The sequence below is a fragment of the Arvicola amphibius genome, chromosome 13, assembly GCF_903992535.2.
Source record: "Arvicola amphibius chromosome 13, mArvAmp1.2, whole genome shotgun sequence".
NCBI lineage: Eukaryota > Metazoa > Chordata > Mammalia > Rodentia > Cricetidae > Arvicola > Arvicola amphibius.
Genome location: NC_052059.1, coordinates 64,142,995 through 64,158,627, shown reverse-complemented (window position 1 = coordinate 64,158,627; position 15,633 = coordinate 64,142,995). Strand labels below are relative to the sequence as shown.

Genomic DNA, 15,633 nt, shown 5'->3' with positions numbered 1-15,633 from the left:
TGAGTGTGTGTGTGTGTGTGTGTGTGTGTGTGTGTGTGTGTGTGTGTGCACACCTGTATGCACACACATACATACATACCCTTTATATACATATACAGAAAAAGGGAAAAATACTGATTTTTTTAGTTGTTTTTTGCCAGCCTCTAAGTTGTGGGCCTGAAAATTCAGGTTTTTAAAGGAGAAAGCTACTTAAACTAAGGTCAGAAATGATAATGACAGAAAGAGATTTAGGTCTTTGTTTTAACAAGACAAAAAAAAATTCTAAGTTTCTTAAGAAAACATGACGCGGTGGTTTCTCCTGAAGTAATCTTAATTTTTAAATGTTTCTGTGTGTGGAGAGGTGGTCGCAGAGGCCAGGAAAGGTGCTTGTCTCCCAGAACTGTGTTTCAGAAGGCTGTAAGCTGCCTTGTGTGGATGCGGAGAATCAAATTTCAATCTTCTGGGAAAGAGCAAGTGCTCTCAATGCTGAGCCATTTCTTTAGCCCTGAAATAGCTACTACTCGCTGCCTACAGTAGGAAACAAAGCATCGTGTTAGGAACTAGCTGGGCTCTGTTTTGTTTTGTTTTATTTTGTCTTTGGAACAGGGTCTCACTTTGTAGACCAGGCAGGACGTGAGCTCACAGAGATCCACCTGCATCTGCCTTCCGGGTGCTGGGATACCACCATGCCCAACTTTTTCTCCTTTTAACAAGCTTGTATGTTCAGATTCCACTGGCAAACATTCTCTATCCGAAGGATGAGCCTCGGTCTTGAAGGCTGCACCCTGCAGCGTCCCTGTCAGCTTGACGTCGGGGGTTTCAGGTGCAGTGGTAGAGTATCAGGGTGAGCAATCAGGGCTAGATTTAAGGATGGCGGAGTCTGAATTCATATACACAAGCGAGATGGTGGTGATTGCTTTCTAGAGCTGGAATAAATGAAGAAGGAAACACTCAGCAAGAGAGTAAAACATAATGTGAGAGAATCAAAGGAAGAGACAGATGCTGTGTGGTGTCCCTCAGATGGGACAAGTCCCAAGTGCCTTCTGACCATGACTTGACTATAGTTCAGACATAGCACTTAATTAGCATCAGTTTAGTTTAAAAAAACATCAATAATACCCCCATTTTAAATTATTGTTTTTGGAAATGCCTTGTATTCGTGTGTGTGCGTGTGTGTGTGTGTGTGTGTGTGTGTGTGCTCACAGAGTTAGTCACCATTAAAGTCCTTTATCATCTTTGTATATACATCAAATAAATGAAGTTAAATGAAATTTGTGCCCTGGTGATGCTGAAGTACACATGGGCAGCCCGTATAAGGCAGTTCTGTTGAACTTTCCATATTGGGTTTCATGTCTAAGTTGATGAGGACGACTGATCAGGTCTCTTCCTCAGTATCATATGCAGACATGCACGTGCGCGCGCATGCACACACACAGTGCATCTACTATGCCAGATACTCACCTGGTCACAGGGTAGAGCGCTAGGGCTGTAGCTCAGCCTGCCTGGCATATACACAGTCCCCTTTTACCACTAACACTGTGAGACCAAACAGACAGGTAGACTACCCATCAGCAGGCATTCCAGGTCGACAGGGAGTTACCAGAGCCCCAGACTGGAAGGGACAAGCAGGAAGAAGGAAGTCAGGGGAGACAATCTAAGCAGATGGCTAGAGTGAGGAGGAGGAGCTAGGTAAATTAGAATCCCTGTATGTGGTGATGATAACTGGAGCCACACAGGGAAAGTGGGAGGACTTGCAGTGTGCTTGGAAGCTCCATTGACAAGATTATACAGAGCAACCATGTGGCCGTGGAGCAAAGTGGAGACTGAGGACAGCCATTGCCATGCAGAGCAGGGCTACGGGTGCTCCAGAGTGTGCATGATCCCAAATGAAGGAGCAGGTGAAGATTAGGGGAGACGGTCAGGAGCAGATCTGTAGGAAAGGCCATGGTTCTACTATGTCAAAGAAAAAAAGTCAGAAAACAAGTGTATAGAGGGAGGGAAAGGAGGACGGGAGAGGCTTTGTGCCACTCTTCAGCACCGTCTTCCTGGGCTCCACTGGCATTCAACAAATGAACTTGGATTCTATATAAAATTTCAAGTCCGGTGAGTGAAGTTCTCACTACAGTTACTCTCTGAATGCCAGCATTCTATGAATAGCAGATGAATTTAGAAGCATCTTGGCTTGTGTACCACTTAACTGTCAAATGAGATTTAGAGGCATCTCCGCCTGTCTACATGACTGCCTGTTAGGAAATGTGGAGCTGGCCGCAGAAGAAAGGACGGGCTGCAGGTTTCCCACACCAGCTGGATTTCCAATAAGAAAGTGGCCAAAATTTCTTTGCTGGCAAAAGCAATCTGAAGCTTGTGTCTTAAAGGAGAAAGTCTAACACTTTGGAGGTTAGAGGCAAATGGAGGTGAAGTGATAAGTCATTATATGACCAGCCACGTAAGAGCGTGGATTAAAATAATTGATCCTAAATGAATTTAATAACTTAGGGTAAAGTCACAATATAGCACTCCTGGAGGGAAGTATGTGGGCATGAGGTGGTGGGGCCGGGATGTGGGCCTGTGTGGCATCTTAGAAGAGTGCTCACTTTTAGCAAGACGCATGAATGTGGGACACCAGCTTTATTCAGGTTTTGTGAGCAGGGAGATACGAGCTTCTCACATTTATTCCACTCCTAAACATCTTCTGGAATGAAGTTCAGGGTGAAGCATGCTGCTGAGTCTGAAGAAGCCTTCTTTTCTCCTTTTTATGCTTCTATAGTTATTAAATATTTGCAACATTTGTGACCTTTCGCTTAAAAAGGTGAAAGCTTTAGAAAAGAAAGACATGTAGAGCTTGCCTGCCCAGGATCCACACAAGATGAAGCTGGTTGGTCCCTCACTGAGGAGCACTTGACAGCTCTTTGAGGTTGTGGATGCTGGCTGGTGGGTGGACTGTGCCCGACACCAGTGCTCAGGTGGGCAGCACAGATGGACTCAGGTTTAAGGGAAATGTCAAGATGGGAGTGGGATTTGAAGAGGCATCCAGGAGGAGGTGGGATGAGGAATAGAGGCTGAGTGTGACCAAAATGCATTGTATACAATATAAATAAACCTCAAATACCATGTAGAATATATGTTTTTAAAAGGAAAGGAGATGTACTTTCATTCTATGCTTTTGTACATTTTTATTTTGAGCTATGTATATATAAAACTTTTAAATTTATTAATAAGTAATTTCAAGTTTAAGAAAAGACTCATGGCTTTCGCAGTAGAGCTAAGTTACACATCCATCTTGAAAAGGGACAGCAGAGGGAAGGTTGTACAACTTCATAAAGATGAAGTATATGTATGGTTTTATGGGATCTCTAATTTAGATTTTTTATGTTGCATTTTTAAGCAAGTTATGTGTTTTCTAAGCCTGAAATGCATACAGCTAAGCAATATACATCTGCTTAAGTTGATGAGCTTCAGTGTAGCCAGTCACTTCGTTTATTCCAGGCACATTTCATCAGAACAACGAATTAAGGGCCATTGAAAAACGAGAGGAAATGGGTGTCTGTTGACTGTTGGCTTTATGGGGGTAGTCTGTGTGTGGGAACATAGAGGAGAAATTTGCAAAGGAAATTAACGGCGCTTCTGGGAAGCATGCAGAGCTAGATGATGTAGGATCTCACTACTCATTTGAATTTTTTTAAAAAGTCATGTTTTTTACATTGCTTATCTTTTCAGACAGAATTCGGGATCAGATTAAAAACACCTTGGAAATTGATTTTCATAGCCTTATGTGCATACATGTTAAGGCCCATGTGTTCCTCCCACTGGCAGGAATCAGTCTCTGTTTCCAGGCAAGGGCATTAGTGGCATATTTAATGAGGAATTCTTCATCTTCATGTAAATGGTTTTGATTTAAGGCCATGCTTGTCTTTGCCTTCTGGGCAGGCCATAGGGAGCATCAGTATATAAGTATTTAATATCCATCCTGAGGATTTTCTTATTCATAAGCAAATGTGTCTTCTGGTTCGCTGGAGGAAGTAGGGCCTGTTTTAGCAGAATCTACTAAACAGGAAAGGCTGTTAAAACTCTAAGCTCGTAGTGAACTACAATCTCCTGGTAGCTTTGAAATCTCACCAAGGAAAGGAAGCCACTATAATATTGGTAGAAACTTTCAGACTTCCACAGAGAGGTTTCCTTATAATCCTGACATGAGGTGCTGAGTCTAGCTTTTAAATATTTCCTTCCCTCACATTTCAAATGCTGGACTGACTTGGAGAAGCCCACATGTTCTCCTCAGTTTCCCTGAACAGCGGCAGCTGCTGTTTTCCCACTGTCCCACGCAAGGGCTTTGTTTGCTCAGTGCTGTGAATCATGGGCTGACTGACTTAGGGAGTCCAGCGAGTAAAGAGTTCCTTTGTTTCTTTAAAAGTTTGCTTCCTCCGGAAATAGAAAACAAAGAATAATCTGCTGTAAAAGTAGTATCTCCAACTGGAACCAAGAGAGAAAACCTAACGCCATTTTCCCAGAATAGGAAATAGGAGCTTTCTCGTAATACTTAAAATTGGTGGATTAACAGACAGTCATAAAGTTTCAGTTAAAATGAATAAGATCTAGATATCTGCTGTACAGCATTATACCTGTAGTGTTATGTGTTTTTATGTGCCCATCTCAGGCTGTGGAGTTAGCACAAATTGGTAAACTTCTTGGCTCTCAAGCTTGAAGACCTAAGTTCAAGTCCCAGAACCTCCTGTAGTAGTCTCAGTGCTGGGGAGGTGGAAACAGGCTTACTGGAGCCTGCTGAGCTACACACACACACACACACGCACACGCACACACACACACACACACACACACACACACACATATCTGATGGGGGAGGGGTGCGATCTCATTAAGTGTTGGCACCATGATAAAATGAAGTGGGTTTTTTAAAAGATCTGATGGTTGTGTACTGTAATTTACTGTAATTTCTCTCTTGGGTAGGAAGGAAGGGCACACAATCGACAGGGTTCTAGACTCCCGATCCCGTGAATCCAACACAGAGCTTGGTGTTTTTCCTGTGAGTCATGAGAGTGTTGGTTTATTCAGGTGGGCAGATCAACAGAAAGCCCCATCGACTTCGTGGTTACTGACACAGTCTCCGGTGGCCAGAACGACGATGCTCAGATCACACAGAGCACCATCTCCAGGTTTGCCTGCAGGATCGTGTGTGACAGGAGTGAGCCATACACGGCACGCATATTCGCAGCTGGATTCGACTCCTCCAAAAACATCTTTCTTGGAGTAAGTACTGCAGGTCCCTTCTGGCCTCCAAACCCACCCACCCCTGTGACAGTTGCTTCACCTGGGAGGGAACCGCTTTGTGCAGCGGCTGTAGTGAGATTTTTGAAGTTTTCATTTTCAGAAGCCAGCCTGAAAAGATGGTGGTAAAAGCCTGAGGGTAATTTGAAGCTTGGTCATAGGTACCCAGCACTCAGGAGGGAGAATCTGAGGGGTCGAAATTCAAGGCCAGCCTGTGCCTGTACTACGTAGAGAGACTGTGTCTCAATCAAAAGAAAGCACTCTGCGGACCACTCAGTTCTTGTTGCCCTTGTTTCTGCTGTAGCAATTATAATGTATGCTGTACTGATGTTTAAAGAAGTATTTGTTGACATTATAATACATTTATGGTGAATTTGAAAAGAAATGTCAAGGGGAAAAGTAAGTGGCCAAATGTGGACATTTAGAGCTCAGAGGAAACTTAACTGTTGGTTGAAAGGTGAGTGTTTGCTCTGTTCCATGGACGTGGTGTATGGTGACAAAACAGAAAGCCCTGCCCCATAAACAAACCCCAAAAGTGTTAGTGACTGTTCTATCTTAATACAAATACCTTTTGCTTCAGAACATTGGCTGCAGAGAGAAAATTGTTCATTGTTACCTAAAGAGTAATTAAAAAAAACACATTATCCCACATGGCAGAAAGTACCGAGGGAGGCCAGTTGAGCACTGGTTGATGCAGAGGCCCTGGGACATCTGGGACCAGTTCTCTCTGTCTTGCCCGTTGCCTCTCCTGGTACACCAGCCACCTGGGGGCTTGGCGAGGGGAGGGCTGCTCCTGAGTGTGCGCCTGCTCCTGAGCTTCCCGACAGCCGCTTCATGGGGCAGCTCCCGGAGAAAGAGGAGGGAGACCATGAGGTCCTCACCCTGCTTCTGTTTCTTCCCAGGGCAAAGCCACCTTCCTGCAGGCACATCCTGTCTCCTTCCCCAGGCATTGGGAAGCCAGGGACTGTTCCTGTGGGTTTACACTGAGCAGGATCCCGATCCTTCCTGCCCTGGCACATAGACAGAACATGAGTCCTGCCAGGAAAGGAGAGGGGCATCAGCAGGGTAGCGAGCAAGAATGTCTGTCCCATCACTGCGACCATCACCTGGAGAATAGATATCTGTTTGCATGGAAACACACTGGCCCCCAAGTTATTGGCTTAATCTTTTTAAGTTTGTACCTTTAACAAAAAGTACTTTTTAGAATATTGTTCTTCCTTCAGTGTCCAGGTAATGAGTGCTTATAAAACACATTTAGGAGCAGGCTTGACAGGGGTAGGGGGGTCTTAGAGTGCGGAACTGAGGGGAAGGTAATATGTAGCATTATTCAGAGATGCATTATTCAGCTTCAAACAACTTAGCGTCTCTCCTGTTGTCAGAGCAGCACACTGATCCTACAGTTACAGCGCTAAAGAGAAAGGGAGGCCCCTTTTCTCTCTTCTGTCTGTGTGCGTGTGCGCGCCACCACCGCCCGGCTGGCTTTCCGCTGCATTTTAAGGAGAGTCTGGAGTCCCCTGAGTGTCACTTTCTCTGGTCTGTGGTTTTGTTCTCCAGGAAAAGGCAGCAAAATGGAAAAACCCTGACGGACACATGGACGGGCTCACCACCAATGGTGTTCTGGTGATGCACCCTCGAGGGGGCTTCACAGAGGAGTCCCAGCCGGGAGTCTGGAGAGAGATCTCTGTCTGTGGAGACGTGTACACCTTACGAGAGACCAGGTCGGCCCAGCAGAGGGGAAAGCTGGTGAGTGGACTCTGCTCTGGGAAGTGTGCCAAAGTGCAGACGCCTCACGGCGGCCATCTTCACGGTGGCTATCACCTTCCCACTGATAAAGCTCAGAACCTTCGTGCAGAGTGGAGTGTGCCATTCTCTGATCCAGAAACAGATTTCCATAAACTCCAGAATTGAATGGCCGTTCCTGTGTGGAAGTCTGTTACTTTTTATCCTGTCTTAAGAATGGGATCCTTTATTACATTTATTACTAATTCAGAAGAATCCTGAGCAGTGGGAGACAGTGGGTGAAATTTTTATAGTAAAGATCTAGATTTTCTAAAACTGAGAAATAACCAAGTTGGCATTTCCACCCCATTAGTTTCATGGTTAGAAATTAATAGGGTTCTGGGTATTGTTCACCAGGGATAAATATAGAGTATGTTGCTTGAAGTCACTCCTGTACCACATTGGCATGCTGGCGTCTCCTAAGCTTCATTGGCAAGCCTTAAAACAGGTGCTTCTGGTGCCCGTTTTGGTCCTAAGCAGCAGTCTGAGGCTTCTGGCTGTGTGGTAGCCTGTGGGACAGGCTCAAAGATTTACTCGCCTTTGACTCCTGCTTTGCTACAGAAGCCAGAGGGAGGGAACAGGGCCTTTTTCTAGGTTATGTAAAAGAGGGCATCTCCCCAAACGCCATAGATAGAGCACACGGAGCAGAGGGTGTGTCTGTGGGCTTCACAGAGCCACATTTCTAGGATGGAGAGAGGACGCGGACTCAGTGAGCAGTTGGCTGTCCTACGCCTGCCTGAGATTTGTTTCTAAGGAATCCCTCTTGTTACCTCTGATTCACACCTTCTAGGGGCAGGGAAGGACCCCTATCTTACAGCAAGGCAGCCTTGTCGCAGTCTCTCTCGTGAATACACAGGAAAAGGTCAGGTCGAGGCTGCTTTATTTCAGTACTTTTAGAGAAATTAAAAATAGGAAAGGTTGTCTGAGAACAGCTTCTTTACAGAAATGTGTCTGATGACCCAGTAGTTTTACACAGGGCTGGCCTGGGTGGACGGACCTGTGATCAGTCCTTACAGCAGCAGAGGAGACAGTGGGTGCAGATACTGCGTTAGCTATTCTTCCCAAGGCTCAGCTCCTTCCCCCTGCACCGCAGCCCCCAAGGAAGCCGTCACCCACCTTAGCTCTGTAGATGGGTCACTAAGCCAGACAGTGGCCGCAGCTCAGATTCCAGCTCCGGGCATGAGTTCCACTCCATGCTGCATCATGAAAGCCTGTGCTTGGTGCTCATCTGAACACTTGAGCATTTGCCTGCCAGTGTGAATAGAAGCCGCACATTGAGCTGGGCACAGTAGCCCCTGCCTCTAATTAGTACTCGGGAGGAGGAGGCAGGATAATTGTTGAGTTCAGAGTCTGACTGGGCTACGTAGTGACACCCTGTGTCAAAAACCAAGGAGTAGGAAGATAGCTCAGTAATACAGCTCTTACCTAGCCTATGCAAGGCCCTGCACTCTGCTGCAGGAAAAAAATGAAGTAAAGCTACCCTGAGACCCATGGCAAGATTGTCCAGTGACCATGTCACCAGGTGGTTTTCTTATCCCCTCTGATTATGGCTGTATGGCTTAGGCAGCAGTGTGTGCATAGACTTTTGCTAAAGTTGCTAAAAAGAAATGACTCCAAAAATGCCTTGTATTGGTGGGGGGTAGTGCGTGGATGTGTGTATATGTGTGTATTCACATGTGCACACAGAGGTGACAGGACATCCTCTGGGATTGTTCCTCAGACACTGCCTGCCCGCTTTAGGCTAAGGTAGCTAGCCAGTGATTCCGGGGATCTTCTTGTCTCTGAGATGGCAGGGATACGACACCATGCCTGGCGTCTTTACAGGGCAAGTTCTTTCCCAACCAACAATCTCCCCAGCCCAGACACACTCATTTTGAAATTAATGCCATCGGTAACGTGTCTTAGATCTGTAGGTAATGTGGACACCTTGCTTCCTTAAATCAAAATCTTAGAACTGTTGGGTCTCATACTTGGTCTGTTGCCACAGACACTCTTTGCGTAGAGAAGGAACCTGTACCGACCGCCCTGCACCCCTCCAGCCCACGTGCTCTAGAGTTAGATGGGAGGTACCGAAAGACACACTGATTCCCTTGGCACCAAGACCTCTCCCACCCAGCGTTCCCAGCCTGCTCAGTTCCCTAGGGCCCTGGGAGCTTCTGGTCCACTCCACGCGTAGGGTGGTACACCTCTCTGGTCTGCTCGTCTTTTCACCTTCCTCTTGGCTCCTGGCAGCTTTTCCAAATCTCCATTCAAGAAAAGTTCTTCAAATCCCTTTTCTGTCCGGTTTCTATAAAGGGTCAGCACCGACAGTGTTCACTGCACGCTGGGCCTTCTGCCTTCCAAGAATTCCCGTTTTCTCATTTAACCCTCACTGCCACCTTCTGCATTCCAAAGAAAGGGGTAGTACGGGACTGTATGCTCCAGGAACCACCCCAAGGCCACGCAGCTGTAAGTGACAGAGCCTGGTCCATAACAGGCCCAAAGCCCGAGTCTCCTCTCAGCCGCTGAGGGTCAGCAGCCAGCCTCTCAGTGCTTCCTTCATGGGCCTCCCTGGGCTCCAGGCAAGCCTGCTCCCTCTCCTGAAGAGTGCATTCTGCTTTGTTGGTCTTCCTCCCGTTACACCTTAGTGTGTGTCTGGCACAAGTAGAGGTGAGCTGAGTCCTGCTGATGAGGCCCAACCATGCTGCTGCTCAGCTGCTGATCATCTGTGCAAGCTCTCGGTGCATAGCCCAGGCGTCCTGGGCAAGCAGGCCAATTCAAGAAGGCCCACCACTGACAGAGAAGGTGTGTGCAGCGGAAAGGTCGCCTGGAGTGTTGGATGCTGCGGCACCAGCTCTGCTAGAGGAGCGTGGGTCTTCCCAGGCAGCACACCAGTCATTCCCCATAAGGTGTATGGGTGAATTACCAACATAGAAAGTCAGAAGTGAAAACGTAGTATGTGAGATCTTAGAGGAACCTCTGCATTAATCAAAAATGAAAGAGCATTGTGCTCTGGGTGCTGCACTCTGGACTGTTTTGTGTATTGAGGCTTGCCGGTGGGGGGAGTGGGGAGCAGGGGGAGGTGGCAGTTCCCAAGTCCTGTTTAGTCAGATGTGTTACCTCCCGTGTCTTCTGTTTTCTTAAGGAAAAGAGGTTGGGATGCCTTTGCTGCATAGTTTGCAGGATTTTGCTTTTAATGGTCCCTCTGTTGAACCTGTTGTAGGTGGAAAGTGAGACCAACGTCCTTCAAGACGGCTCCCTCATTGACCTGTGCGGAGCCACTCTTCTCTGGAGAACCGCCGATGGCCTTTTTCACACTCCGACTCAGAAACACATTGAAGCCCTCCGGCAGGAGATCAATGCAGCCCGACCCCAGTGTCCTGTGGGTCTCAACACCCTGGCCTTCCCCAGCATCAACCGGAAGGAGGTGGTGGAGGAGAAGCAGCCCTGGGCGTACCTGAGCTGTGGCCATGTGCACGGCTACCACAACTGGGGCCATCGCAGTGACAGAGAGCCCAATGAGAGGGAGTGTCCCATGTGCAGGACTGTGGGCCCCTACGTCCCCCTCTGGCTGGGCTGTGAGGCAGGATTTTATGTTGATGCCGGACCCCCAACTCACGCCTTCACCCCCTGTGGACATGTGTGTTCAGAGAAGTCTGCAAAGTACTGGTCTCAGATCCCGCTTCCTCATGGGACCCACGCGTTTCATGCCGCCTGTCCGTTCTGCGCCACACAGCTGGTTGGCGAACAGAACTGCATCAAATTGATTTTCCAAGGTCCAGTGGACTGACACCCTGGACAGCCACTACACGTTATTAACAAGTTACTGTGAAGATTTTGCCACTAACTCTAGATTTTATCTTTTTGTAATGCTCTTTGTTAAGGGAAAGGCAGATGGGGTTGGGGAAAAAGAGGGCGGTCTGGTCATGAAACATGGCAGAAGTTGACAGATGCCACTGTGTTTTGCATGCGTGGAGCAGCAGCAGCATCACTGAGGTCTGCCTGATTAAACCTTAATACCTGTGTAATAATTGGATTTCATTTTTAACTTTGAGTGTTTAACCAAGTTTTTTTGTTTGTTTGTTTGGTTTGGTTTGGTTTTTGCTTTGTAAACTTAGACAAGGTTTTACACCCTTTTTTACAAGTGCAGAGGAAGCTTATTCAACAGATGTCCTGCAGTGTTGCAAAGCACAGGTGTCACCTACAAGATGTACAGTGGCTGGGACGACATGAAAGTGGCCAGGATCGGACCCAGTACCAGGGCCAGCTGTTGGCCTCCCAGAAACTCCAAGGGAACAGGAAGCATAGGCCAGGCACTTGTTTTCAAACGTACAGCTTTGTTTCTCACTTATTTTCTGACTTTGGGCAGAAGAAAATATCCATATGTTAACTTTATTTTAACTTGAGCAGAATTTATTTACACATTCATTCATCAGATACACAGCATATCGCATATCAATCAAAGGCTTTCCTGGAAGCCTTTAATCTGCCCTGTTATTTTTGCTTATTATGGGCTGTCTCTCATCTTCATGTTAACACATCAAAAACTGATTGATTGGTTAATTAAAATCTAGCAGCTTTTCAAAATTGACGAGCTGAGGGTAGCAGCAGCAGCAGGAGTCATGGGCCACGCGAGGCTGTTGGATCTGTGAGGCTCTGTGGGCATGTCCTGAGTCCACTAATACCAGCCTTATCTGCATACCAAATTGCTTAAGACCCAAGAGAGATTTAAAATATGCTTTTACTTCTAAAGCCACTTGTTGACGCTTAATGGTATGGCTTCCTCCCTCCTCTTCCTCGTCCTTTTTTAGAAAGCTAAATTTTGTGAGCCCCAAAGCAACAAATGACAGTGGAAGTGTCATTTTTTCCGCTACCGTTCCACCATCGGTTACCTTCCCTTTGAGGTGAAGGAGCCCCATACGTTTTGAAAATGTTTGCAAATCAAACCAAGTTTAAATGTGACCACTAGATACACAGAGCACCGAGGGTATGTCTGTGATCATTTGAAATTCCTGATTTTGAGAGAGCTGGTGAGTGGTCACTGAGAAATAATTAAATCAGAATTTCATGAGTTGTGCGAGCCCTCTGTTAGTTTCACGTTGTATTGATTAATAATTCCTGTATGCTCATTTTCTGGGTTTGGGGCCAGGACTGTTGTGGCTCACAGAATGTAGATACTCCGTCGGGCTTAGCTTCATTCCCCCATTCCCAGGGAGAAAGTCTTCAGTTAAGCTAACATCTGTTTAAATGGACCGTCAACGGACTTGAGCTGCCTGGTTTAGCATTAGTAAATATGTATAATTTATGTGAATCTGATATACCATGTCCATACTTGAATTGGTTTTTCCATATTTTGCCTATTTACAGATATTTCCCCATTTTCAGCAAAGTAAATCTATTTGAATACCTTTTCTTAAAAACAAAAAGGAACATTACTCTCTAATGCTGCTGCCTCCCTGGACCAAGTATGCTGGGTTTATCTGTCAGTTTTAAAATAGCTTTATTTTTCCAGGGGGACCATTGTGTAGGAAGAGGTATTTTTTTGTTTTAATTATATTTATGATGTGGAAATCCAACAACAATCTTCTTTCTATTAGTTTCCTCTGTTCTACATAGATTACCTACGGGCAAAAGAGAAAGAAAAAGAATTTTCTAGAAAAACCCATTGGCTGCCCTCTGACGCAGTAGAGCTTCAAGCACTGGCTTTCTGAGAAGGATAAAGGGTGCACTCCTTCACTCCCCTGGTTATATGGGCAGTTTGACAGTTCTTGGTTCCTAGTAGCACCTTCTAAGGTGAAGGGTCTTACAGCCAGAAAGGTTGAATTTCACCCATCTGAAAAAAAAATTTCTCGAGGACATTCCACTCTGATACCAGGCTCCTCTGTGTCAAGTCGTCTGCTCGTTCTGCGCATGACACATGACGCATGCGCCTAAACAAGGGAAGCATCTGACCTCCTAATCCAAGATTGCAGACTCAGCCACTAGCTCTCCGGGGGCAGTAGCCAATTTTATCATTTCCTTGGGTTTCCAGGTGAGGAACACAGCCACGTTACCCGCAAAGGAAGCCGTGCTGACTTGGACAACTTGTGATAAGATCACTTTCTGCTGAGGGAAGGGTTTTCAAGAATAAAGAACTAGTTCATCCATGTAGAGTGATGTAGTTGAGAAAAGGAAACTTCCCCAAGGTCACTTCTGTTTTCATGCTGACTCGCCATCACATTTAAAGGATGAATCCTAATCCTCCCCACCCACCCACATGTACATAAGGACATCACCCACCGCTCTCCCTGGTCTCAGCCTGACCAATTGTCTTTTTCAAATAGGTTTCCAGAAGTACAGCCCCAGTTACATACTTCCATAGATAATAGCTTTTTCCATTCTTTGTGACATTTCATTACAAAAAAAAGCTCAGAGCGAATGGGAGACAGTGCTGAGTATTTTTCTAGTGTTTTGTTATTATTATTGATCCGTGTGTTGGGCCACGCATGCTGCAGCTCTCCACGTTTCTCTGATTTCCTTCAGCTTTCTGCAAAAAGGGCTACAGTTCACACTGCAGAGGAAGTATTAAGCTTTCTGGGTGACGAACACACACACACACACACACACACACACACTTCTGTGGCCCAAAAGAAGTAAAATCTTTTAATATAAATAGAGAGCATATTTATATCATTCCTCAATAGTTAATTATAGTGTTTGGTACCTTTGTGCCTCAGGGAAGCCACGTGACGTAACTGGTTATAGACTTTCAGGGTTAGGGTGTAGAGAAAGGAGAAAGCCATTGGAAAATGCGATGGGCTCCATTAAGGAGACTAATTAATCTAGTGCAGAAACATGCCAGGACTGGCATAAACGTGATTGTAGCAGAATTTGTTTCCCAGTACTAGTAGGGAAATTATTTTAAGTTATTACATATACTGTATTAGGAGAGTTGAGAACTCTTCATAAAACATCAATGCCTCTCACTTTTGCTTACCAGTCTCTGTTCTTGGGAGCTCAGTATTGATGTTTGAACATTTTCTAAGAGTTTGAGGAACACGTTTTCTACTTAAAGTGTACTAAAGGTGGTTCTGTGGTTTCACTCAGCTTCTTTCCTCCTCCAGAGCTGTTCTGTTCTTTGGATGTGCCCGAGAGGTGGCTACTCAGCCCGTCAGTGCTGTCTTGCCTCTCACAGTGGCCGTGCAGACAGACAGCCCCGAGGACCTGCATTTCAAGCCACTTGTGCTTCTGTTCCCTTGGCTGTCAACCTCACGACCTATAGTTCTGCCTTTTGGAGTAAGGGTCTGGAGCTCCCGCCGTGGTGGTGAGCACAGGACACAGCTCCCCTCATTGCATTAGTACTCAAGGGCAGGGAGATAACTGGGAATAGTTTTATGAGATGCTAAGCATTGCTGAAGAGGTAAAACAGCATTCTGTCTTGTCTTTTTAATAACATGTCCTCACAAGTGTCTGTCCCCATGACTCCCTAGTGGACAGGAGGGAACAACAAATATATTTTCCAATTCAGCTTAACTTTCTAAAAAGAAATCATTGTGCTGAAAGGGATGGTCTGTCTTTTAAGCTGAGATCACAGATTGCTTCTCTGTATTAAATAACCTAGAAGTTAGGGGGCTGGTCATATTTACCATGTATAGTGTTATAAGCAGTTAAATTTTATGGTTATATTTGTAAAATCTGTTCTTTTGTATTTCATGTTCAATTGAAAATTTTATTTCTTCACTGTTGTACTTGTGGAAATACAAGCCATTTTACAGGGAAAAAGTCTTCAAAAGCTATTAAACAAATCTCCCATGTTTGTAAGTCGTCCGCGACTCTGTTGTTGGCACCGGCTTCATCGGGACATTCAGTAGGACATGGATACAAATGTAGTCTTGATTTGTGCATTTCCTAGCTTCCACACAAATCCCAAACAGACGGGTTGACTGTTGTTTTATACTCTGCACACCGCAAACTTAAATCTGTGTTCTGAAAAATCCCCCAATTTTTTATTAAACTCCATTGGTGCTCATATTACAATCTCTTGTGACATTTTATCACTGTCAAATAAATGTAACTTGTAGGAGACTTTAACCTGGCTTGGAGAATTAATGGATTTTTTTATGATCATTATAATTGTTTCACTACTTTTGTGGTAGCCTTAATTCCTTTTTAATAGCGAAAGGATGGTGTATAGGCCTTCAAGTCTTAAGCTAGCGTGTCTGCCATAGGCTCTATTTGCACTGTAGGAGATTTTTTTCTATCCACATTGATATCAAGAATTATTACTATTGATGAGAGAAATAAGATTTTTTTCATTAAAAAAGAATGCAAACGTAACCTTTTACACAGGAGGCAAATGTTCTATTTTTATCAAATTTGAGATGTCATGAATTGTAAAATGTGTTTCTGTAGTCAAACAGCCAGTTACACTTGTAAGGTATATCCTGCTCAGCAAGTGTGCTGGAATTCATTCAGTGTGGGGGAAAAATAAACAGTGTTTTCAACAAATGGGTGGGGGCCCACTGGATACATACATGCAGAAGAATGAAATTAAGGCCCCTACCTCAGACACTATGCAAATATAACTAAATAAGCATGCAAGCTCAGTAGGCCAAAGAGCAGAACTGTAGAATT

The 15,633-nt window shown here is 45.3% G+C and overlaps 1 protein-coding gene across 2 annotated transcripts in view; it reads left to right on the top strand.

Annotated features, from left to right (window-relative positions):
- Peli2 (pellino E3 ubiquitin protein ligase family member 2) overlaps positions 1 to 15,090 on the top strand; it is a 142,654-nt gene extending 127,564 nt beyond the window's left edge. For both annotated transcript variants that reach the window (XM_038310302.1, XM_038310304.1), the window contains 3 exons: positions 5,050 to 5,244; positions 6,817 to 7,005; positions 10,244 to 15,090. In XM_038310302.1, coding sequence (XP_038166230.1) covers positions 5,050 to 5,244; positions 6,817 to 7,005; positions 10,244 to 10,810 — 951 coding nt within the window. In that variant the 3' untranslated portion in view covers positions 10,811 to 15,090. The remainder of the gene's footprint in view (positions 1 to 5,049; positions 5,245 to 6,816; positions 7,006 to 10,243) is intronic.
- Positions 15,091 to 15,633: the final 543 nt, after the last annotated feature.